Source organism: Ischnura elegans, chromosome 10 (genome assembly GCF_921293095.1).
Source record: "Ischnura elegans chromosome 10, ioIscEleg1.1, whole genome shotgun sequence".
NCBI classification, from domain to species: domain Eukaryota; kingdom Metazoa; phylum Arthropoda; class Insecta; order Odonata; family Coenagrionidae; genus Ischnura; species Ischnura elegans.
In genome coordinates this window covers 40,204,301-40,229,471 of record NC_060255.1, presented here as the reverse complement: position 1 = coordinate 40,229,471, position 25,171 = coordinate 40,204,301, and the positions used below count along the sequence as shown (strand labels likewise).

General features: G+C 40.2%; 1 protein-coding gene across 2 annotated transcripts; it reads left to right on the top strand.

Moving 5' to 3' along the window:
• On the top strand, positions 1–21,891 carry LOC124166635 (serine protease inhibitor 28Dc-like). Of its 2 annotated transcripts, none has more exons than XM_046544254.1 (6): positions 1–229; positions 16,666–16,964; positions 18,231–18,443; positions 18,739–18,922; positions 19,963–20,194; positions 20,635–21,891. In XM_046544254.1, exons 2-6 carry the CDS (start codon positions 16,673–16,675, stop codon positions 21,304–21,306), a joined length of 1,593 nt encoding a protein of 530 aa, XP_046400210.1. In that variant the 5' UTR covers positions 1–229; positions 16,666–16,672; the 3' UTR covers positions 21,307–21,891. The 2 variants fall into 2 exon arrangements, with proteins under 2 accessions (XP_046400210.1, XP_046400211.1); XM_046544255.1 differs by lacking the exon at positions 1–229 and adding an exon at positions 659–758.
• The last annotated feature ends 3,280 nt before the right edge of the window (positions 21,892–25,171 follow it).

The following is a 25,171-nucleotide window of genomic DNA, read 5'->3' as shown; positions in this document are numbered from 1 at the left end:
TTGTAGTCAGATCGCTGGAGACCTTCGAGCGTACAGTTGTGTGAGGCAGACTCTTGGGTAAAGTGTTGGGAGAGTGAAAACAAGAAGGCATCGTCGCCGGGATACGGCGACCTACCGTGGCGACGACTGTTGCATCACCGGCTGAGAAAAACCGAAGGACGGAAGCAGTTAACCGCATCGCGTACCCGGCAGCGGAGTTTCGTGTTGAAGAATAACACGGCAAAAACAGGTAAGGGACATCTTCCAAGACTGTTTTGGGACGCCGACAAGATTTTGGAGTTTTCGGAACACTAAAATTTTCTACGTTATCACGAAATGATTACCCCTGAAATCGGAAAAATCGGTGACAGTCCCCTTAATTAGGATACTGTGCTGTGTGGAAGCTAGTTAGTTGCCCCACATGATGGAAGACTGTTTACACTGCACGGATGAATCTTCATATTGTGTCGGTCTCATGTCTTGTGGTCGCGGGTACCACACTGATAAGTTAGGCAGTCGTCACTTTTAAAAATTCCGTAGACCATTGCGGTTATCCCTGGCTTCCGGTTTTATTTCCGACGGCATTTCTCGCAGCCGTTACACTTGACACGGCTCATACTGCGTGCAGTTGCCGAAAAGACAATAAGGTTGAAACACGGAGATTCGCGTGTGCCAATTTCATTGGATGAAAAAGTAATTAACTGATTTACCAATCGGTGGAGGAGTGATCATTCGTAAAGTTTATATGAAAATGAGATAATGTAAATATTCAACGATGGGTAAGTGACTTTTATCTTATACGTGCGATTTCAAACAGGGTCCCGGTTCTTTCGAAAGCTTCGGTGATGAATAGTTGATGTGATCCGGTTAGATTGATTTGATGTTTTCTGGGCTTCCGCCGCGTTGATATCTGATGACGGCAAACCCGTCAGCTACTTCAGGTAAGAAATGACTTCTGACCTGAAGATTCTGGCGGGACTAACCGCAAAACTGTCGTATCAAGCATCAAAACAACACAGTAAAAGCCTGGAAAATAAGATCGCGTACAAGGTTCTATTAATGTATCCTATATTTGTAATTTAACTGTTTCACAGCAGAAAGCTTGCTCACTAGTACACACCAGTGGCGCAGCGAAGGAGGGACTTTGGGGGATAAATCCCCCCACAGAGCTTAGAGAAATTTTTAATTTTAATCCATTTTCTTAATTGGATTGTTATTACTAATGGAATAGTGTAAGGATTAATAAAATATCCCTCATAAAGCCGTAAAACTCACCATTTTGAACCATATATATAAAAATTCCGCAATTTATTAATCTCGCACCTACCGCTTATCTTAGTGGGTATTCCATACCCCAACACACCTCGGTATTAGTTGCCCCTAAACCCCCCTAGCCTTAATTCCTAGTTGCGCTCCTGGTACACACTATTGAGGTGGCTCGCAAAACGGTACGAGTTAGCGGACTGTAAACACAAGTAAGGGTTACGTGCAAGAGTTTTCAAGGTATCGAAGACAACAGCATACATAGACATTATTAATAGGTATATATATTAGATCATTGATTATTAGAGAGCCTGAATAATCAACGGAATCAATTGATAGCCTAATTGGGCTTTCATGTAAGATTTATAGGGCTTGGTTAGTTTTTGGGAGATTATTTTAAGAGAATGCTACAGATTAACCAGTAAGAGAAAGTCTGGCATTGTTTAAATCTATCCCTAAAATGTTTTTGAATATTATCCAGGTGGGAAACTAACTTTGAAGCGACGCAGGCATATTTTGATAAATATTTCAAGTAGATACATTTAATCGCCATTTCAGTCTGACAAATTGCATTTAATTGCATGAAGAGTCTTCATTTTACATTGCACGATAGGGGCGCAGCTAAGAATTAAGGCTGGGGGGGGGGGGGGGGTTTAGGCGCAACTAATACTGTAATGGAATACTTGCCAGGGTGTAAGAGGAGGTGCGGGTGCCCTCGCCCAGAAAACTTTTAAAATAAATGGTTCAGAATAGTGAGTTTTACGGCAGTCTGAATGGTTTTATGTTTTTTGTGAGTCATCCGTACCCCTAGTATTAGTTACTAAATTTGTCGCATTAAATGTTTTTATAAAAAAATTCTCTGAGCCATTGGGAGGGAGGGGATATTCCTAAAAAAATCCCCCTCGCTGCTCCACTGTAGCACGATGCTTGATAACAGTTTGCCAGTATTATTAGATTTAATGTTGGTCTCCTATACTGTCATAACTTAACTTAAAGCAAAAAATAACGTAATTGATAGTGAAGAGAATACACGTTTCCACAGATTTTAGTAATTTATTGAGTCAGGACGTCCTTCCACTATATCTCGCTTGCCTCAGTTACTTTTAAACATAACGTAGCAGCATAACATTAATATAACAAATGAGTAGCAAACATAAATAAAGTTCGTTATGCAGTTTTTTTTACACCCTTGGTTGGAATGGAAAATTATACCTTACCGTCGACTGCCTTCCAGAGAAATTGTACTGATTTGCCCTGGTCTTCCATTATGTTGACTGTTTGTGCTTCAGCTCTGCCCATCGGACCTTGAGGGATGTGTCAGTGGGTTTGTATGAGTTCTTCCTCTATCGCAAAAGCTCTTCCGTAGCCCCTATCTCATTTTAAAAGCTATTTACGCCCACATCCCAACCGCGTCCTTGTCGCTCCGTTTGCCAGGAGAGCAATGAGTGAAGGTAGACGCTTCCATCGGAGCGATGACCTTCCAAACAGAGTAGTCAGGAAGAGGGGGACCTTGGTTAGCCAGCAAAGAGTGGGCGATCGCAAATAAGACACAACCTTGTGCAGGCTTTATGACTGCCGTCTCACTGCAACTTACCACTGTTACTTGAACTTACGGCGACGATTCAGAGAAAAACTATTTGATTTCCAAAAAAATTCTCGATATTCCCTGTGGATTTCTGCACATGATACAAAGGCTTCAGGAGACAAGGGAGATCTGAGTGCCACCTCCGTTCCATTCTGAATGCATTAAAAACAAAAGTAAATAGGATATCGACAGAAAGCTGAGACACATTACGAAGAAAATTCCTGCCATTCCACTAAGTCAAAGAAGACGTTGTAACACGCAGGTAATTCCAATAGGACACTTAAAATTATGTGACACGTATATCAGTGGATTTAGTGAAAATTAACCTCACCCCGTGCCATACCCCTTTGAGGTGGATCGTAGAGTATCATCTTCTTAATGTATAACACTTGAACGTCCCCAGGCGTCTACGGCCGCTAATTACATACGAAACGCGAAAATGCCGTAAAAAGTTGAACGGCGATATTGTTGCCGTCTATGTTGGTATAATGTGAAGAAAATGCGTCCTCATCAATCGCACGTTGAAGTACTTACGTGACACTACAAATTGTCTATGCCAACAACATTAAAAGACTTCTAGTTTATCGAGTCCGAGCATTGAAATCTCCAGCGATCCATCGAAGTTCCACGCGGATTTTATTTTGTTATTCTCGTGTAATATTTATACTTGCCGAAATTTCCAATAAGCTACAAAATATCGTGAAGTTTCTTTAGCGCTTCTAAAAATATCCTGATCCTAAATTTAAGAGGGTTTTAGTGCAGTAATAATCTAATCGTATTGTTAATAATTCAGCACGTGCGAAAATTTGGCAGCTGAACTTATTTGATGCGTAATTCGGTGTCAATCACCAAACAGGGAGATTCTTCTCGGTTCAGGAGGTAGGAGAGACGGTTTCAAGCATTCTTTCAAGCAAGCATGGGGTCGCGATTCGATACTTCCGGGATTCTATTCAGAGCTATGGCAATAAAAACATGTTCTCCAGTGCAATTCCAGTTACGTTAGATATGCCACAAAGTGATTTTCTTCAGAAAAAAAATGTTGAAGTACAATTTCATGCGTCGAAAATTATGCGTAATTTTTATTTTTTGAACTAAAATTATCCTTAATATCAGCAAATTTCATTTTACAAAGTACACAACGAACGTAGTAGGACAAACCGTGATATGTAGCTATATTTTTTTCTAGTGCTGTAATTGTGCCTCATACCTTACCCCTCGGACCTCATATTTTAGAAAATATCGCAGGTTCATTAGGATAATTTTACATAAATTAGCTCTTTTATTCATCGTTTTGAAGTAAATTGGAATCATTTACCGGTGAAGAGATCGACGATCAGATTTTTGCGGATGTAGGAAAGTTAAATTTATATTTATACTCAATTCAACTATTTTGGGCGTTTCCATTGCAGCCTATGGATGTGCTCGGTAATGGCTGTGTTGCGATAATTTGATAGCCTAGGAGACGCGACACGATGTTCATGCTACAAAAGATGCGACATAATATTGTATTCTCTTACTCCTGACATTAGAACATTTCCTTATAAATCATCTTGCATGTTTTCGAGCCGAAAAATTTACAACACAAGACGCGCAAGGACAAGAAATGAAATCTGAGACACTTGAGATATTTTCATTGTTTACGGAAAGAAGAAAACAAATAGATCATGAAAGCTGACATAACCAATCTGAATGAATATAAACAAAAGCATTCGAGGAAGCTGCGGAAGTGACAAAAGCTGAAGCCAAAATTAAAACCCGCAATTTCAGTATGATATTATAGGAAAAATATATTATTACTTTACAATTTGCGCTATTTACTTTAAATTTTCAGTAAATAATTGAGCAGACTTCTCTCAAAATTAGCCTGTTTCCCAAATACAAAATATTTGTTTTTAAGAATATACTGTGGTAATATTTTCAAATTTGAGGAACAGGCACAGTGTTGACCAATGTCTTCTTTAATATACCCTGAAAGTTTCAAGACAATAGCGGAAAGTTGTAAGCGAGTAAATCATCACCAATAAAGATCGGTGGAACGAGAAGTTTGCGTTCTCTAAAACGTGGAAGTTTGAGGAAAATGAAGAAGTGAAGAGTGCTCAGAAATATCCTTGGGTGTGTTCACCGAGCCTTCGGCCATGCTAGGTGCTCTTGTTTCCATATTTGGCTAGCCTTGACCCAGAATAAGTCATTGTGGGTGATCCACTGTTGATGTTGAAGCACTGTTTCTTTCAGAGTTCTCCTCGCCCTATATCATTTTTGGATACTCTGCTGCATCCGTATTTGGTGTGATAGGAATCTCGTGTCACTGATTCGATATGAGGTTCTGTTCTGTATTCAGCATGTCCATAGCCGAATTTACCCTTGAATAATTTGTTCCATCTTTTATTATTTTATTTTCCTTATGGGGGAAAAAGAATACGTTTTTAGGGGTTATAATGTATTTTTCTCTTCAGGATTGAAAGTTATTATGCTAGAACTGTAGATTCAATGTACCCCAGAAATTCATTCAAAGGTATCAACACCGGGTTAGTTCAAAATTAATAGTATGGCATACCAGTGGCGCAGCAAGGGAGGGGTTTGGGGGATGTAACCCCCCAAAGCTCAGAGAAAATTTGAAGTTTAATCCATTTTACTTAATTGTATTGATATTACTAATAGAAGAGTGTCAGGATGAATAAAATATCCCTTAGAAAGCCGTAAAACTCGCCATTTTGATTAATTTATCTTTAAAATTCCTCAAATTATTAATCTCGTATCTACCGCTTATCCTAGTGGTCATACCATACCACCACACAGCCCGGTGTTAGTTGCACCTAAACCCCCCAGCCTTAATTCTTAGCTGCGCCCCTGTGGCATGCATCTACATAATACCCTTCGAGCCTCATCTAGGGTGTTTGGCAGGGGGTGATCAATCGCCAGCATGCAGCATGCAAGAGGATTCCCCTATGCACACCACAGGGATATAAGCATGTCACGCACAACAAAAATAAATTATACTTCCATTATTATACTACCACATAATTCATGGTTAATACTTTAAATATATGCGAGGTAGACGGTGGATAGATCGCTATGCTCATAGATGAGAGCATTCCAATGGCGGAAGGATTTTACGTCGTCAGCTATTTGCGATGCTAAAGGTGACATTGGAAGACGGCAGATGAGCAGTATGGCAGGCGGTCATCGGTATTCCGTTGGTGTCTGAGAGATTCGCAGCACCGGAACGTCCCTGGGGGATACTATCCAAGTCCTCAATGTCCTTCAGTGGAATCAGCCACCGATGACAAAGGGCCGCCAGCATAGCTTTTTATTGTCCCACCAAAATCGTTGAAAGTCGTTGCTGCTTTCCTTCGAACAATCAGGGATAGCAACATTTGCGCAATTCATGACATTCATTGTCACAATTGCAGGGAAGAATAATTATATGTTTTGATTTCCCTTTGAGTTTTTGTTTGTCTTTAATTCTCCGCGGAATTCCCAAGAATGGTTGATAAAAATGCGCGCAGAAACTTATTTCGTACAATAATTGTAGCTTTTTCTACAAGTCTCCATCTATGCGAGGTGTGGTCCTGCGTTGAATGGAAAGATTTATGCTAGTTGGGATTTCAAACCCCAGAAAACGTGCGCGTGTTAAGTTTTTTTTGTTAACCATGAAGTGCACATTAACCACATTTAATGGTGCATATTCGTGTTCAGACACCCCTTGCCAAACACCTTGGAAGTGGCTTTCATGATATAATGTGGATGGATATGTGGGCGGAGAGAGAAAGTCGCATTACCGACAGCTGAGAAAACGTCAGGTCGACGACTAACCAATTAAAGACCTTCGAGGTGTTCCTCGAGGTTTTGTGTGTGACATAGAATTTGGCCGGAGGAGGAAGATACTCTACAGAAGACTCTACTGAGGGGATAATGAGAGCTTTTTTGCGTTTATTTTTTTTAATATTTGCCACTGGATATCAGGTTAACGTCGACGCTCATGGCACTGTGGAAGCTAAAGGTGCATTTCAAAGCTATGGGGAGAATAATGCTTGGGCGAGGATAGTAAATGATTAACGTTGAACTGAATTTCATTTATTTAAAAAAATGCCGTTCGAATAAATCTGCATTTCGTTCACAAAATAAAATTAGTCTTTCTGTAGACGATTTCCATCACTGGGTTCATTATGATTCTTAAGGCATACGCAGTACATAGGTTTATCGTTGTTGGAATGTTACCGAAGGCAAGCATTCCGACATGAGCTTGTAAACAAATTGATACTGAGGAACTGCATGGTTTTTCGAAGAAAATCGTGAGGGCCATTGTTGAGGGTGCGGTCAATATTTCCGACACGGAATATTTCTTTCGTTCGCGAGTCAACTTATCGGAAGTGATCCGGTGTCTCCACGATCCTCCAAGGTCGGTGATCGTGAGTACATAACCAATAAGCCTCCGAGTGCTTCTACAATTGGCAGAGAATTCAGAAACCTACCGCCCAATTTCGACTTGTAATGCTGCGCGTGTTTTTTAGGGGTTTCTCTTTCCGAAAGGAGCTGCTGTCATGCGAAAAGCATCCATGTAATCAGCACGTGGGAGTGGCTAATCTGAAAATTCCTTTGGGGGAGAGCCAAACCACGTATTTGAGTGGAGCATTGAGAGGCTCAAGCACGTCTACTTGGAAGGTAGGAGGACATTCCGCGGCCGAGACTATTGCGAGGAATCGCTTCTTCTCGGGAGGTATTATCGATAAACGAAAGGATCAGTAGCGCAGCGAGGGGGGGTTTGGGGGATAAACCCCCCCCCCCAGAGCTCAGAGAAAGTTTTAAGTTTAATCCATTTTACTTAATGGATTAGTGTTACTTATAGAATAGTGTTAGGGTTAATCATATATCTCTCATAAAGCGGTAAAACTAGTCATTTTGAACCATTAACCTTAAAAAAATTTCTGGTGGAGGGCCCCCGTAACTCCCACTTACCCTGGCGGGTATGCAATACCCCCACACCCCAAAGTATTAATTGCGCCTAAAACCCCCCCTTGTCTTGATTCCTAGCTGCGCCCCTGGAAAGGATTGCTATTTAAATAGTAATTTCACAAGACCTATTCTCGGCGGTGGATCCAGGGGGAGGTTAAGGGGGACTATAGGTAGGTTACAGGAGCGTAGATCGATGTATAGGCTTAAGTTACTTAGTGAATTCGTAATGACGTGAATCATATCCTTCGTTTACCGTCGTACTATGATAGAAGTGATCATGAGAAGAAAATAAAAGATATAGACTGCAAAACAGAGAGATTTAAAATGTCATTCTTCCCTCGTACTATTAAGGAAAGCAACGTTGTCTCAATTAATAGGATTAATGGCGTCACTCTCTAGGATGACTCATTGCATGTTTTTTCCATAGTTCTAACCTTATATGCATTTGCTATAGGAATTACTAAGCATTGGCAAGGTTTTTTTTATGAATATGCATGTATATTTTGATAGTATGCGTAATATTTCTATGACTGTGCGGTGTACATGTGGCGATCCTTTTGCATGCTACATGTTGGTGATTGGTCACCCCCTGCTGAACACCCTGGAGGTGGCTCGCAGGGCATTATGTAGATATAGATAGGTTTACCAATTTACTTTATTTTTTATTAATTTTTTAAAATAGGTTTTTGAACGCAAATTTCATGAGTTATATTGAATGTTTTCCTAGCTACTTATGACTGCTTAAGACCCCTCGTTTCCTTGACGGATATTAGATATCCTTCAGGTGCATGGAGAATATGAAATACCAATCGGCGACCTTAATTCACCCCCACCCTTGGTCCGCCCCTTGGCAGACAATGGGGAATTTGCGATGATTTTATCGAGTTGACTCTACACATTTCCTTATTATTATTTACGCTTGTAATATCCTCGTCCGGTCATATTTTTCGACATTTTTCTTGTTTAAGGATTACAATACCATCCAGCAGTTTTAAGGGAACTCAAGGTAGAGAAATTTCAACGTTTATCTGCAACTCAAGAATTAAATTTTACCATAGGATTTCCTCGGAGTTAAAATTATCACATTAACTACAGAGGTTCACTAGTGTCTCTTTTAGCAGCCCGAAAACACCCCGGATAATAGATTACGTTTCAAACGAGTATTACGACAGGAAAACGAGAAAATACGACCAATTTAGCTGATCCAATATTCCAATATGTAGACTAATTTATTTTAATATTTGATGCAACTGCGAATTATCGAGTGAGAAATACCAAGAAATTTAAATTTATCGGGGTACTGGAGCTGAGTTTTGAAAATTGACAATAATTGTTCCATGCTTCGGACCCGAGAATAATATTTTTAATGTGACCGGATATTTACGGTCCCGATATTAGCTATCGCAAACCACCGATATTAAAAGATTTTCATTATCTTATTTCGAGTTTTTAATATCTCCCAGGCTCATGTGCATTCTCTGCCAGGGGCGCAGGTAGGAATCAAGGCTAGGGGGGGTTTTAAGCGCAACTAATACTTACGGGTGTTGGGGTATTGCATACCCACCGGGGTAAGTGGGAGTTGCGGGGGCCCTCCAAAATTTTTTAAGATTAATGGTTCAAAATGACTAGTTTTACCGCTTTTTGAAAGATATTTTATTAATCCTAACACTATTCTATAAGTAATACTAATCCATTAAGTAAAATGGATTAAACTTAAAAATTTCTCTAAGCTCTGGGGGGGGAGGGGGTTTATTCCCCAAAACCCCCCATCGCTGCGCCACTGTTCTCTGCAGTTCGACTTCCTGCATCGATCTCCAGTGGCATGAGGTATAAAGTATAAACGCTGTGCGTGCTATGTAGCGCTTGCCACCCATGAATAAGAGGCATGCACTTCACGGCACGTCTGTTAGTAGGGATTTCCGAAACCATCAATTGCAATGCGGAAACCGACGGTGGTAAGTCAGCATTCCGCGGTTTTCACATTAAATGACGCGAAAACGGAATTGCCTCCATGTGGAGGATGCTCAAAACGACTATAGGGCTTACTCATACGCATTATGTACTAAATTTCATTCCGCAAATAATGGTAATAAATAGCTTCGATTGATGTTTAAAAAATTGAATTTTATACAAAATATTAAGGAAAGTATTTTACATATAATTTAAATTGGACATCGGAATCATAGTTCTGCATTACACCCTTGTCAATTTGTAAGCCGGCCTCTGTGGCGGCGGGGTGAGGTCTGCCACACAAGAGGTCGCGAGTTCGAGTCCCGCCTAGGTAGGTTGACCCTATCCAGGGCATGGAAGTTAGAAACCCCTACGCGAAAGGCCAATAGTTTTGTTTTTGCTGGTAAAGTAATTAAAAATAAAGAAGTCCCAGTTTGAATTTGTACCTCCGGAGTGCTTCTTGTATCCACCCCTTGCCAAGCACCCTCGAGGTGGCTCGCAGGGTATTATGTAGATGTATAATCCTTTTTTTCTTATATAAGGTTTAAAAGGGCCAAAATTATATACATCGTAAATTTCAGAATGGCAGCTGCAGACCAAAGGCCCCAGATTAAAATTGTGGGGAAAGCCTTCGGACATCCGAAGTCAAAGTCTACGAATAACGAGATGGCTCGCGGTAAGAAATTACCCTGATATACTGAATGTGTTAAATGCACATGCTTGCGACTTAGTCCGGGGTGGGTGGTCTATCCTCACCAAACCAAATAAACATTCGAGTTTATTTACTGAGTGAGTGATCGAAGGAATTAAGCAAGTAATTCATTGGGGAACAAATTGCTTGAAGAAAACAAGCTAGCACTTTTTCCACAAGTTTTACCTTGGCACTACGCGTTTCAACCGCTAGGTCATCATCAGGGTCATACCCTGGGTACGTCAGCGGCAGGGACAGGTATGTTCCTGATGATGGCCCAGCGTTTGTAGCACGTAGTATCAAAGTAAAACTTGTGGAAAAAGTGCCATCTCGTTCTTTTAAATCAACCAATATGTATTATTTCCACTACATCTCGCTTGCCTCCGTCACTTTCATTGGGAAACGATATAAATACGACGAAATGAATAACCCTCGCACATTTATTTTAGTTAATCGGCAGCCGCCTGCATGAGGATTGCCACGGGATGACCCTTCGATAATGCCATAACAAATAACGTTCATCTGCGAGCTTCATGATTGAAGCCAGAGGTGGATCCAGTATATTTTTTATGGGGGTATATTTTTCTGGGGGGGACACAAGAGTCTGACAGGTCTCCTAATATTTGAGATTAAAAACAAAATACAAAAATTACTGTAGAAAATATTCTCTTTATTTTGACATGAAAGTTATTAATACTAAATTGATTGAGGCTCCGTAATACACAAAATAAATCGAACCTAATGATAAACGTAGGCATTGAAAATCTTGTTTACTTTTTAAGCGTTAGGGGGGGGGAAGAGCCCCCGTGCCCCCATCTAAATCCGTCTATGATTGTGGCAGTTGGTACTTAAATTAACTCGGGCCACTGTCGTGCTCCTGTTTACATTTTCACCTTAATTCACCGCATGGCTTCAGTTTGGTTGATTCGGTTTAGGTTGGTTGTTTCGGGATGTCCATTTTCATCGCGACAAATTAATGTGGGACGTTAGTGGCCTGAAGGCCTGTTTACACGGTACAGTAACCCTTACGAGATAATGATTAATCTGTGGACGCGTGAATGAACATGAAAATGAACCGTGTAATCACCAAAATTGTGCGAATGCATGCACAGAAAATATAAAGGCCGTTTTACACGGTACACGGAATTGCACAATCTGTCGTACGTGCGAAGGCGCAATCAAAATTGCGTCGTTTAAAGCGGTGAATTGCTAGAACACATGCGAGAATGCGTGGATGGTAGACGGCAAAACAGCCCCTGTTCTAATTTCGTTCATGCATTCGCGCGATTCCACGCCATTTTAGAAATTAATGCAGCTCTAACCTGCGCAATTCCGTGCCCCATGTAAAACGGCCTTAACCTGTTCTAATTTGGTTCATACATCCGTACATGCTCCGTTTCGGTCCACAAAAAAAACAAACAGACATTAACTTGTACGCATTAATTTTTCGTGCAAACAGGTCTTTAGGAAACCTCCTCATGAAAACGTTTTTTATACTGGGATCGACATTTTGCCTGTCTATATATCTATTGCAACAACGCATCTATTGTTAATATAGTCGAAGGGACCATTAATGACAACATGACACCACACATCAACAATCAACGAATACCAAGAGCAACCGTCTCACAAATTTCTCAGCGTCTGTTTAGATAATAAATAAACCTTCCACCAACACCTGAAATATTGCATCACCAAGGCATTATCCGTAAGGGAAGCAATTTTCTCATTATCCTCCGCACCTTTCCACTCTCCCACGGATCAAGAATTAAATTATATATCTCTATCGTCCAACCTATTCTCCTGTACGGCTGCGAATTTTTTTTCCGTAATAGAACGATTCGTAAGAAACTGAAGTATTTCAAAATAAATTCCTTCGTCTCCTCGTGAACGTTCCCTTGAAAGTTAACTAGAATCCATGACATTCTTTCTGCTCATAAACTCCATTATGCAGACATATTCATCTCCCAGCTAGTCAATAACTTTTAATTCCAGGCTTTGGACAACTGATAACACAAAATTTAAAGACATTAGGAATTATGATCCATCAATTCCAACAACTAACACACTGCCCCCTCCGGCAACTCTTCTAATAGTCTTCCCTAAGCCATTACTTCTTCTGTTTTTAACGCTTTCAAGTTTTGAATAACTTAAACGTTAATTGAAATATGCCTAGCGAAAACAAAAATGTATATTTATTTATTTAAATATAAGAAATTAATCAAAAGAGAGACTAAAAATGATAATAAAATGAAAAAAAGGATTAAAAGTATTGACAAAAGAAAAAAGAACAAAACACAATATTATAAAATCAGTAAAAAATGTATTAATTAATTAATATTTCTATTACCAATGTGAAATTACCAATGTTCTCAATTTTGTAAATAAGTTTCTGCTGTCACAAACAACACACTAATCACACAACACAAACATATGCGCACGAAAATTATTGTTATGTAAACAGAGTGGCTGTGTTGAACTTGATTCATCGGTACAGCTGAAACGCGCCTGCGGCATGCCAAATAATGTGGGTCTCCTAATGAGATTCATTGAAGATCTTTGTTTCTTGCTTAAACTATTCCACGAAAATAACTATAGTGTGTTCTCGGTTCGGCCGGTAGATGTGCTGCCTGGTTGTCACGCAATCGAATGGGCTCATTTAAGCCCCCACTCGCGCCCACAAAGGACAGAGCGATCACGGAAGATTAAGGTGTAATTGGGGCTGTAAACCGAATATTTATATTTGTGATCATGATGTGATTCTTCGTAATCATAACTTTACGATACCATTCCTTGCAATTGTAAATAAACTACGCAAGTGTTGCGAATAAGTGGGTCCCTCAGCACTAATCGCCGCGCTGCTTTTAAACCCGTTTAAGATGCGCCTAAAATGGCTAAATAAGCCAGACTTTTACGGTATAGACAGGAGCGTTCTCTATATCGTTTTCTTGGGTAATTTGGCCTTACAACGAGGCTTGATCTCAGGCTGCATAAATCCGTAAGACAGATGTCAGCGGGGAGGAAACTTGCCAAATATTAGGGTTCCATCACGTAAGCACGTAACCAACCAATATTTCCGTCACCGACCAATATGTGGTCCTTTGGATAATTTTGTCCTAACATCGAGGATTGATTTCAGGCTGCGGAAGTGCGGCATAATTCGTAAGGTAGATGTCAGCGGGGGAAAACTTAGCCAAATATATTAGGGTTCCATTACGTAAGCACGTACCCAAACAATACATCCCACACACTTAGCCCAAGAATATAGTGTCAGCTTATTTGCAGGTGTCAGGCACCTGGGGGAAAGGTGTTACAGCTTAAGTTATTTCGACATAGCATTTCCCGCGCACTAAAGCGGGGAATCCCAGTGTGTACGCGACCGCGAAAACAGAACTTAATTAGTGAATTGGTATCAAATTCGAAACTCGTCCTTACGGGGTCTCTCCTAATTCATGGAGCGACAGAAAATGTACGTTCTGTGGAATAAGGGCGAAGATACCACCCGTACGGAGATAATTGTATCTGCCTAATGGTGATAACTACGATGCATCCATCTCAAGGGCATTTCTCGCGTAGCTCTACATGAATATCAATGCGGGAGACTCTTGGAGGACGTGGAGCAGCCGTCACAGATGTCATTCGGCCTTCCGCAATATCCCCATCCCTTCTCGATACTTTCTTCAGGGATTGGCAATAGCTATGAGGGCCCCTCAGCCCCGTAGCACGAAGCGGAAGCATGTAGTGGTCGCCAAAACTTCCGGAGGGGATGGGATTTTCCCGCGTACAAGCACTTCTTTACGCCAAGGAATGCGAATGAAAGGATACAATACATGTGGTTCCAGCTGCGCCAGCAATTCCGACCCAGGGGCTCCTCGATTTTGCAAACGGACTCATTCACCAATCTATTATCGGTAGGAGTATAACGAGAGATTTATTTTTTCCATTTTTCTATCCATTGCTGATGGAGACGGAAATAAACAGAGTTGACCCTTTCGTAGATAAGTGGATGACGTCAAAAGATCACGCCGAGTGGTTCACCGCTTCTCAGCTGTTCTTCGAGCTTGTGCATGGGTCTTGAGGCATTCATTGTTGAATAGACTCCTTTGAGCGATCCCTAGCCTCGAAAAAAGTTCTCTTTAAACAAGCGAAAGAGCCTGAATAGGGTTCACCCCTACGTACGGGGACATCCATTGCTTACGTGAGACTTTGGGGGGTGAGGGGGTGAAGCCGGCTCTCACCTATCTCACGTTGGGGAGAGGGGTCCTGGCAAATATCACGTAATTTTTTTCCGCAAGAAACGGCATGAAATTGCGGTCTTAGTAATGTTAAATACTTGTCTTAACTAATATTAGGTAAATATAATGAAACAAATTGTTTTTGTTTATAAATCCAACGCGATGGAACACAGCTTAACGTATTTAAAATGAAAATACGCATTTGGAGCAATCTCACGTGAGATTAGAGGGGGTTGAGCCAAATCTTACGATATCTCACCATAGGGGAATGGGGAGGACCGAAAATCACCTCTCGTAATTAATGGACGCAAGGGCGTACCCAGGATCAAAACTAGAGGTGGGCAAGCCGTGGTCGTTCAACTTGTGACACAGAAATGGTCATGAAAACAAAATTAAAAGAAAATTATAACAGCGCCTTATTAGTGTTTAAAATTATTTTAGCGGGAAAAAATATTTTTATATTAATTACAAGTTTTATACTAATATCACTTTTCTTGGACTGCTAGGAAATTTGTTAAAAAATTTCGTTTTGAACTACATTTAATTCTGCTTATGGGGGGGGGGGGCAGCGGCCCCTCCTGCCCCCCTGCTGTTTACCCTCATGAACGGACGACCCCTAAGCATTGGTTTAAGTTCCTTCAACACGTAGGCTACGCTTCAACCTTTCACGTAAGTTTTACATACGTCACTGTGCGCGACTTTCATATGCACGCAGAAGCGAAAGTGTTTTCCCGAAAGTAAGAGTCTCTCACGTCCGTGGCGTACGATGAAGGGGAACCCCCTATCGCGACCGAAATTCGTGCCGAGTTATTTAGAAATGTCCACCGCCTACCTCTCCCGCTTCCCGAAGCGGGATGATTGGTTCCGTGTGGATTACTGTCGACCTCGTCCTACTTACACAGGAGGCTGATCCGAAAAACGACGAACGTCACTTTCTTGAGATTTTCAAAATATAATCTTCCAATTGTGCTTCATCGAATGACAGCAAAGAAATAAGATATCATAGCTACAAAAATTCGAAATTGCGTATAGAAATCCGCTTTTTACACAGCGACGGTTGTCCTACCACAGGGACGTTGCTGATTAATGATAGGATATTTATGCCGCTAAGGAAGAAATTCTGATATGAGATGCGTCAATACGTACCGATCATGATAAAGGACTTGTCACCGGATAACTTCTTGCGTTAAAACTTCCGATTCTACAATGGATGGTATAATTGAAATCCAGTTACTTTAGTAATATGAAAATGACGCCATGGTCGGCTCAAATAACTGGAAAAATTATACCGTTCAATTTGTGAGGGTTGAATTACTTACATTATGTGTACCTCAATTTTGCTCTCTAACCGCGATGGATTTCGCGTATAATGGCGCTGCTGTAGCCAGAAAAGTTTTGGGGAGTGGTGGTCCGGTTCATTTAGCAGAGGGCAGCATTTGAGGGTGGGGGAGGGAAGGGATGCACTTCATCATTAAAGTATTTACTCGCTGTGAGCTCATTCCTGCTCATCGCTTTGAATTGATGCCAATCGAGGGGCGAAATATTCTTTTCTAATTGATAGCGATGCTCATAGATCCAGGGGCGCAGCGAAGAATAAAGGCTAGGGGGGGTTTTAGGCACAAATAATACTTAGGGGTGTGGGGGTATTGCATACCCGCCAGGTTAAGCAGGAGTTGCGGGGGCCCTCCTTTAGAAAAATTTTAAGAATAAAGGTTCAAAATGGCAAGTTTTACGGCCTTCTGATGGATATTTGATTAATCCTTACACTATTCTATAAGTAATACTGATCCAAATAAGTAAAATGGATTAAACCTAAAAATTTCTCTGAGCTCTGGGGGGGGGGGGGGGGGTTTAACCCCCAAAACCCCACCTCGCTGCACCACTGCATAGATCAATCATTTTTAGATCACTATAACTATCACTAAGGGGGAAATATGGATGTCACTAGATCTTTCTATCACTCTGAAAGTGTGTCTACATTTAACAATTTTCTCTCTCGTCCTTTCCAGACACAAAATGCAGCACAAAATTACCGTGGGGACAGTCTTGTTGACTGCACTGACTCTGAGCTCAGCAGATATATGGTTCCCCAACTACCGTCAATCTGCACCATTTGCGAGAAGTTTAGCGAGGAATAGCGTCTCTCCGTCAAGACGTGACGTATCAAGTGCCTCAGGTGACATGATGTTTGCCACAGAGGAGAAGAACACCGCTTGGCAAAACCATGTGGACAAAATAATATCCAAGGGCATATTGAAGATGTCATTGGATATAGAGCAGAAGTTGAGAGCGGAGTCTGGCCCAAATGGTGAGTACAAGAATATTTGAGGTTAATTATTGTGGAATATCTCCACGACCAAAAAAGTAGGTAGGGAGGAATTCCACTGTATCAACTTATTTTATCAATCTTTTAAATGATCAAAAATCCATTTCTAATCCAGATACACTGGGTAAATACCATCTTTCAATATTCAATTTCCATGGCTTTTTCCAGTCCAATTTTGTTTTTTTTTCCCCTAGTTAAAGTCGTTGGCAAAGCACTCATTAAGGGACTTTGAAGAAAATTGTGGCAAGATTCATTGCGTTAATTGTAACATATTCCAGTCACAACTCAAAAACAATATAAAACATAAAATCTAAGCGCTCTGTGGTAAAAAAATCTGAGATTTAAAAAAATCAAACAAATCATCAAAAAACAATACTTATCATTGACTTGCCACTATTGCAGCAATTTGGCCATCTTTTGCATTCATTTCTGCAGCCTACTCAGTTGCTAGCTTGTCCCTATTGGCCTTAAGGTCAGCTGAATTTAGTACCTCATCGCTCCAACTCGGCAATGCTCAGTGTGTTCTACGACTATTTTTAACCTTTATGCTATGTCTCGGAAGTTTTTCACTGACGAGAATCCAATTTCCCTGACTTCCAGTCCCGATTTGTATTTCCATGACCTGTGTGAACCCTGATAAATGATTTAAACAAATTTTTTTCATCTACTGATCCATGACAGTAAATGGTGGTGCTACATACAGAATTTTCATAGAGTAGGGAATTTGTTATGGCTTCTTTTTGCAAGCAATGCCTATTAATCAAAGAAGTACAGCAATTCAGTGGAGCAATAACATATATTATTGAAGAACTTAATGGGGGTTTTTGAGGTATTAAGGTTAAAAGTCCATTGCCTGTGGTTTTAGAATTGACACAACAAGCCATGTACCATTTCAATTAAAAACTCTATTGATTATATTTTCCAAACAGTATGCTTAAATTCTGTGTCTAAATAACAGAAATTTTAATTTTTTATCAATACAATAATACTTGTGCTCAAATGTAAATTTTTCCACCTTTGGAGTCCTGATTTGAAAGGAATCGCACAGGATCACGTTGAAGTTGCTACTTTTTTAAAATGTTTGTACGAAAAGATCCATTTGTGGCTTTCAAAAGGAAGTCCCAAATAATTGGCAAATTGCTATTTTTCTGGATTTCATCCTCTAATATTCATCTTGTTGGTAAGAAATTCTCAAATAGAGCATTGGATTTGTCCACCACTAATTCTTTGTCATCTCTTTTATTTCAGAAAATGTGTTATTTTCACCAGTGTCAATTGCATCAGCTTTGGCGCTGGTATTACTTGGGTCTGGAGGCCGAACATTTCAGGAAACAGCAAGAGTAATGGGAGTCGCAACTGGGGTGGAGATAGCTTCACAACCACATCTTATACATTCTCAGTTTGGGCGTCTTCTGGACAAATTTTCTTATGCCCATTTGATATCCAGGAGTAATATTCCAGGTAAAAAGATACATGTATTGCTATGAGATATAATTCTGATATTGCTAAGTTCAACCAAATATTCGTTCCCATTTAATGAATACATATGATTGAGGTGAAAGCTGCAACATCACAATATTTAGGCGGGTAACTTTTAACCTTTTGTAGTATTCTACAAATTCATAAAATATTATTAATTTATTGAAACATTGATATGTCTTGGAATATGAATCAATTTTGCATGTCCCATCCAGTTTTTAGTTTTGATTTTTTGGCAATTTTTTCCTGGAATCTAACCGTGCTTTACTCTTCACAGTTGCTGAAGCTGCTAAGAAAGCATATGATGGCCTGGAATTGACAGCTGCTAGTGGAGTTTTCGTTCAGGATGGATTTACAGTGGCTCCAACGTTTAGGAGAGTGGCTACATCTGCTTACCACAGTGATGTTGTCAGCGTGGATTTCATCGAAGGAGGAGAAGGCCCATCTAAACTGATCAATGGGTATGTAATAATAATAATAAAGAACTAGTATACACAGTGCGTGTAGACTAGGCTAGAGAAATCCATCATTCATTTCTTCTTCATGATTTTTAAGAGTAAAAGGTGGTGGAAGAAACTAAAGATCTCAATTTGGTTACAAGAGTTCCTTATTTTTTGTCGGTTATTTCCCGATTTCGTGTTCATTTCAAGATTAATGGCAAAATTAGGCAAATTCAAATGATAATACTAACATAGCTTACGACATAAATCACTCGTTAATTAAATGAAATCACCTAAAGAGAAGACAGGTTAAAAAAAGTCGCAGCTGAGTTCAGTGGCGCAAATGCCCCTCTAGACTGACAGTTTGCCTCCACCCCAATCTGATAACCCAACGCGTTAACTTCAATACAATTAGATCTAATCAAGTTTCCCACTAAACAAAAGCCCACTTTCTATCATTAGATTTTTTGGCAGGACTGATAATTAATCAATGCAAATTTTTCTACGCACATGGAAAAAAAACATATAAAAAGATGAAAAAAACATTCAAGTCTGAAAAATCAAATTTTGCTGAGAATAATTATTAACACTTTGAAACTCCATATTTATAGAAAACATGTCAGATATACTGCCATACAGTAGCCCTCTAATATGAGAAAAATCCACGATTACAATATCTGCATCCCAGATGATCATGCTGGTATCAGCAACCCACACGTTAACAGCTTCAGAATGATTGGCCTTCAACACAGTACAATCCTTTATGGTTTTCTCCACGGGTCTCCGAGGAGCCCCCCTTCGTACATAACTATACTTAGGCATGTTGTACCAACACTGACGTCACAAGTGACACTAAGCTCTCTCAGAGAGAGAGGCCACTCTTGATCTGCATGATATCATCTTCATCATTTACTGAATATGGCCTACATCCCCTGTAGTTTACCACCGAAATTAATATTTGATTCCACCTCAGTGAAATTTAGTATTCAGGGCTTGCTAATAAATGCATTTTATTTTATAAGGTAATATAATGTCCTTTTCCTTTTTTAACCAATTTACAGATGGGTGAGTGATCGGACACAGGGGCACATTCGTGACATCCTTCCCTGGAGAATAGCCCCTGCATGGACAAGAGTAATCTTTGCTACTGCTCTCTACTTTAATGGAGCCTGGAAAATCCCCTTTCCTGTAGAAGGCACTGCTCCAAGACCATTTTACCTTGGTTCTCTTCCAAAATATGTGAATGGATTTGTAGTTAAGCCTAGCAACCCCAAGCCTGGTGATGTCATTCAGGTGAGTTCTGTCACATGAGAGTATTTACTTAAAGGAAAATAAGAATTTTGAGAGGGGTTGATAGGCTAAAATATTGAATATAAAAGTATTGATGGATAAGATGCCATGGCGGACATGAGTACATTTAAGAAATGCCTCATCAGACCATAATTGTCAAGTTTTTGCTGTTTTTTTGTGCATCATGTGCCATCTAATCTAATTGTCTTCCGGGACTCTATAGTTCAGCCCCCTGTGACTGCCGCATTTCACGCATGGGTCAGAATGTATCAATAGAATCTTACACAAATTACTGCATATGATGATAAGATTGTCCATTCACCTCATCAGAATAGGTGGTAGTAATTCATGACAAAAGTTTTCAGCACAGAATTTTTCTAGAGTATACAATTATTATTATCTTTTTATATAATTTTAACATAGTTATTTTACTACATACACAGGTTCCAATGATGGCAAATATTGGTGAATTCCCATTCCTGAAAAGACCTGACCTTGGTTTCCGCGCTTTTGGGCTTCCTTATGGACTTAATGATTCGACATCTCCGGTTGCAACCATGTACTTTGTGATACCAAATGCCGATGGAAACAGCACAGGTGTATCTGGGCTTCGTAACATGCTCAACCGACTCAAGTATACCGATTTGGAGGCCATTGTCACAGATTCACAGACGAGGCCACTCATTGTGTCTGTCCCCAAGATGAAGCTAAGCTCATCCACCAGCCTCAAGCAAGCAGTGTCTTCCCTCGGCCTGCCTTCCCTGTTTGATCCAGCTACTGCCAATTTGTCTGGCATCTTCGAAGAGTCTGTCACCTCTAGAAGTGTGAGCCCATCAAATTACCGAAGAGGAGGGTCGAATTCATCGTCAAGAAAGGGTGCACAGAAGATCAGAGAGTTAGGTCCTCTCTTTGCTGATGACATACGTCACAGAGTTGAACTGGAAGTGACAGAACTTGGCACGGTTGCAGCTGCTGCTACCTCAGTTGCTCTTTCTAGAGACGGGGGCACTCATGTAACCATCCGAGCTGACAGGCCATTCCTGTTTTTTGTGCACCATGTGCCATCCAATCTAATTCTCTTCTGGGGCTCCATAGTTCGGCCCCCTGTGGCATAGTGACTCCTGCATTTTGTGCATGGGCCAGAATCTATCGACAGCATCTTTCACACACATTGCATACGATGATAAAATTGTCCATCCACTTCAAATTCACAAGTATTCCAACTTCATCCTTCATCACTGCATACATCATCATCATCATACTCACATATTTGAAGAATCATCCCCAATATTAACTTATTTGTACAGATTTTATGACAATTTGGCTGAAGATCAGTGCTATTCACTTGTATATATTTCTGCACTCCTTTTTAGCCATTTTTATTTTATAATTAATGAATGTTTGTGATAATATTAGTCATACAAGCAATTTTCCCATTGAAAATTGTATTAATCTTCTACATGGAAGTTGCATGATTTAATTTCATAAGTGTGATTTGCAAACAAATCTGTGTTGTGTAGAACTTCTTAGGGAGAGTTGTAAACAATAAGGTGACTCTGTTTCCATTGTGGAACATTTTGACCAAACCAAAGATAAAATTGTATGCCTATAGAGGCTGTCTGGCTGTTTCTCAGAGGAAACAAAAGGGCACTTTGTACCAGTTTTGTTTTCGACTCCAGCAAATAAACTCTGAAAATAAACCCTCTTTAAAAATTTCATATCACTTACTTCCACTGATATGCCTGCATGTTTTTCGTAGTGTAGTATTTCCTCAAACAGAGGAAAAATCAAAAGTATATTCCATATACAATGAGTAATTGAAGTAGGAAGACAAAATAATTGGACAAATAAATGTTATTTTTGTCCTTTCCACCAAAAATTATTAAGTGTTAACATTAGATATGGTGCTCCCGCAAGCCTGCTAACGGTGAATCTCTAATAATTTACTTACTAGTGGAATGCATACTTGATATTAAATTTTATTTTTCCACTACTAAATTCTTGATACCCTATTTTTGATCATTAATGACTAATTCGTGATGGAGAGACCATTGACATGAACAACACTGCACAAATTATGCCTTCACACAGGAAGCAACCAAACGGAGTTCATTAAGGGTATTGTTGACTCAATACTGATGACGGTTTCTCCTCACAACTCCTCCATAAACTTAACTGAATCAGGAGGCTTAGGCTCCCAGCATGCACCAAGAATGTATCTTTAAAGGAAATATTATTTTCTCGCATGAACTTGGAGCATAATTTCAATAGCTTAGTAAGAGCGACCATGGACGGTGTCCTGCAGTATGGAGGGGACTAAACTTACTACGTTAAACATTATAATAGTAGTTAAACAATAGTTAAAACATTAGGTTAGTTAATTCCCAAACAGGGAGACTCAGCTTTCACATTGTTGCGAGTTAGTCAACAATTTGGTTGACTTGATGACGAGAACTCAGATGATACTTGACATTTCTAGCATAATTTGTTGAAAATGTCAACAGTAGACTGCAAGGCTTAAGAACACAAAATGGTTGGGAGACTTACCTAGAATCAAACATGCCCACCTACTGTCCATTGGACAGCTACTATGGAGCCAAGTCATCTAGGTTAGCTACAATAGTGGAAGTCAAGTAGGTCCAATTATTTCCACAAAAACTAATTCCTTGCATTGCCCTTTGTGAATGCTACTGATAACGGAGGGTTATAATCATTCAAAAATCTGTGAAAAACATAGAAAAGAAGGGTGAATGGAAACTTGTTGTCAAAGAGTCAGAATCACTTTACTTCTAATACATTGAATATTTAATTTCATGGCGAATGCAGTCCAATTACAGAAAATAAAATAATTGATATGGCAAACATTGTGGAAAGTAAATGTCTCCCTTCAACAAAGGAAACAATTGAATGAGATGCCCATTGACGTAATTGAGTGCATCTAGGGCGATGAGCCACATCAGCTGTGGAATTTCCCCTGGATTTGACCGCTACGTAGTAGCTCAGAGTGAGCGCTCAGTCATTTCTCGGAGCTGTCTTTTCGGCCCCTCCTTGCCTGAGCACTTGTTGCCAATTGGTGGGAGCTCAAATATTAGCTTTGGGTGGTCAGTGGTGTGTTGCTATATGATTCAAAAGCCCCAACGTATTGCCTGCTCAGCTTTTTCCATTCAGAAAGGCTGAGAATACTCTGCATTGTGGTCAACTCTTGAGTAAGCAAGAGCTCTGAGCAAACTCTCCTCCTGAATGTGCCCAGGGGCCCCACCAAAGCCTGGCGGCCCATTGCAAATTGCTTACTTCGACTTATGTTTTGGTTTTACATGGCCCAAGGGAGCCTGTGTTCAAATTACTGGGAGACATCAGGTGTATTAAATTCCTCCACAACAGCACTATAGTACCAAGCCTTTCTCAGCTCTCGATGTCCCTCTCCTCTATACCCTTCAAATGTAGGGAACACATGCAGATGCAGGGGCGGATCCAGGATTTCTTTCTGGGAGGGGCACAAGCAAGGCCGTATCCAGGATTTTGTTCAGGGGGGGGCACAAGGATACCTCCATACAAAACGAACGAAATGATAATGGGACCGTATTAAAAATCTAGCATATTTTTAAGGGTCTGGGGGGGGCACGTGCCCCCGTGCCCCCCCCCCTGGATCTGCCTATTCGCAGATGTGTACAGGCAAATGTTGGAAAAACATTCTTACACATTTAACCCCTTCTCTCTACCGGCTCTCCCTGCCCTATCTTTACGTATCGGTACTCCTCCTTTCTTAACCCTTGTGGGAACGCTTTTATATGTTTTGAACGTTGACTGCGGCATTAACCCAAAATTCTTATTGCTACCGGGATATCTTGCACTTGGACACTTTTCCTCACCATAAGGATTGCTAAGGGGCTTAACACTACCACACCAGCCCTCGTGGCAGGGGGTGCCTCCTGCACAGGTGTCTTTTCTGCACTAGCTGGGAGCTACAATCGTGATAAGTGTTAAGGGGGACAATGGCAATTCTCCATACTTGCACAATTTGGTCCCTATCTTGATGCTTTGGCTATGCTTTCCATTCCTCAGAGCTAAGAATCTTACCTCCAACTATCTTATATGTGCTATAGTAGTCTCACTGGAGGTAAGTAATTAATAGATTTAGAGCAATTAAACACCATCAGTGTTTGGTACTGTATTGAATAGATATATAGGAAAAATACCAATTTCTCAATCACTAAACTAATTACCACGGAAAATCATTCTTCATCATTATTCCTAACCCATCAAAATTAATTTCATTACTGAAATTAGACAGTAGGGAATGCGTTTTTCCATGTTCGGGTACCAGTTGGGAGCTTATTAGGAATATACAGAACAGACATGGAAATGAAAACATTTAGAGGTGCTAGTAGCCCATATTGTGCTGCATTTATGAGCAAAAAACTGTTTACCGATGTTTTGTTTGTTTGTAATGTTGATAGGGAAACATTTTGAATGGTCTATATAACCATGTCTCCCAGGAGGAAAAGAGGACAGTAGAAAGGTATTCAGGGAGATGAAAGCTTTTGAAAAAGGCAGCATTTATGAATGGATAAGTGATTGATAGGACCACTGAGTAAAATTGAGAGAAAAAGACTAATTCAGTCAGTTATGGAGAGTAGCACTCTAGGGGAAGGAACATGGATGCTGAGAAAGGAGGATCAGAAGAAGGGAGAGACAGTGGGTATAGAGTAGGATGAGAAGATGAAATCAACATGGTAACAGATGGAGAGGAGATAGAAAACCAGGATAGAGGAAAGGATGTTAGGTTAGCAAGGGAATGGGATGAAGAAAATGGAGCTAGTGGATTACATTAAGAATAATAAATTAAATGATGCACTGATGATAGAATTCCAAGGTGAGAAGGGGTGAGGCCACAGTGATTATTGCAATACACCAAACAGTCCTACACAATAAATTGTAGATTATCCACAATGATCACTATGTTACTCGTCATCAACACCA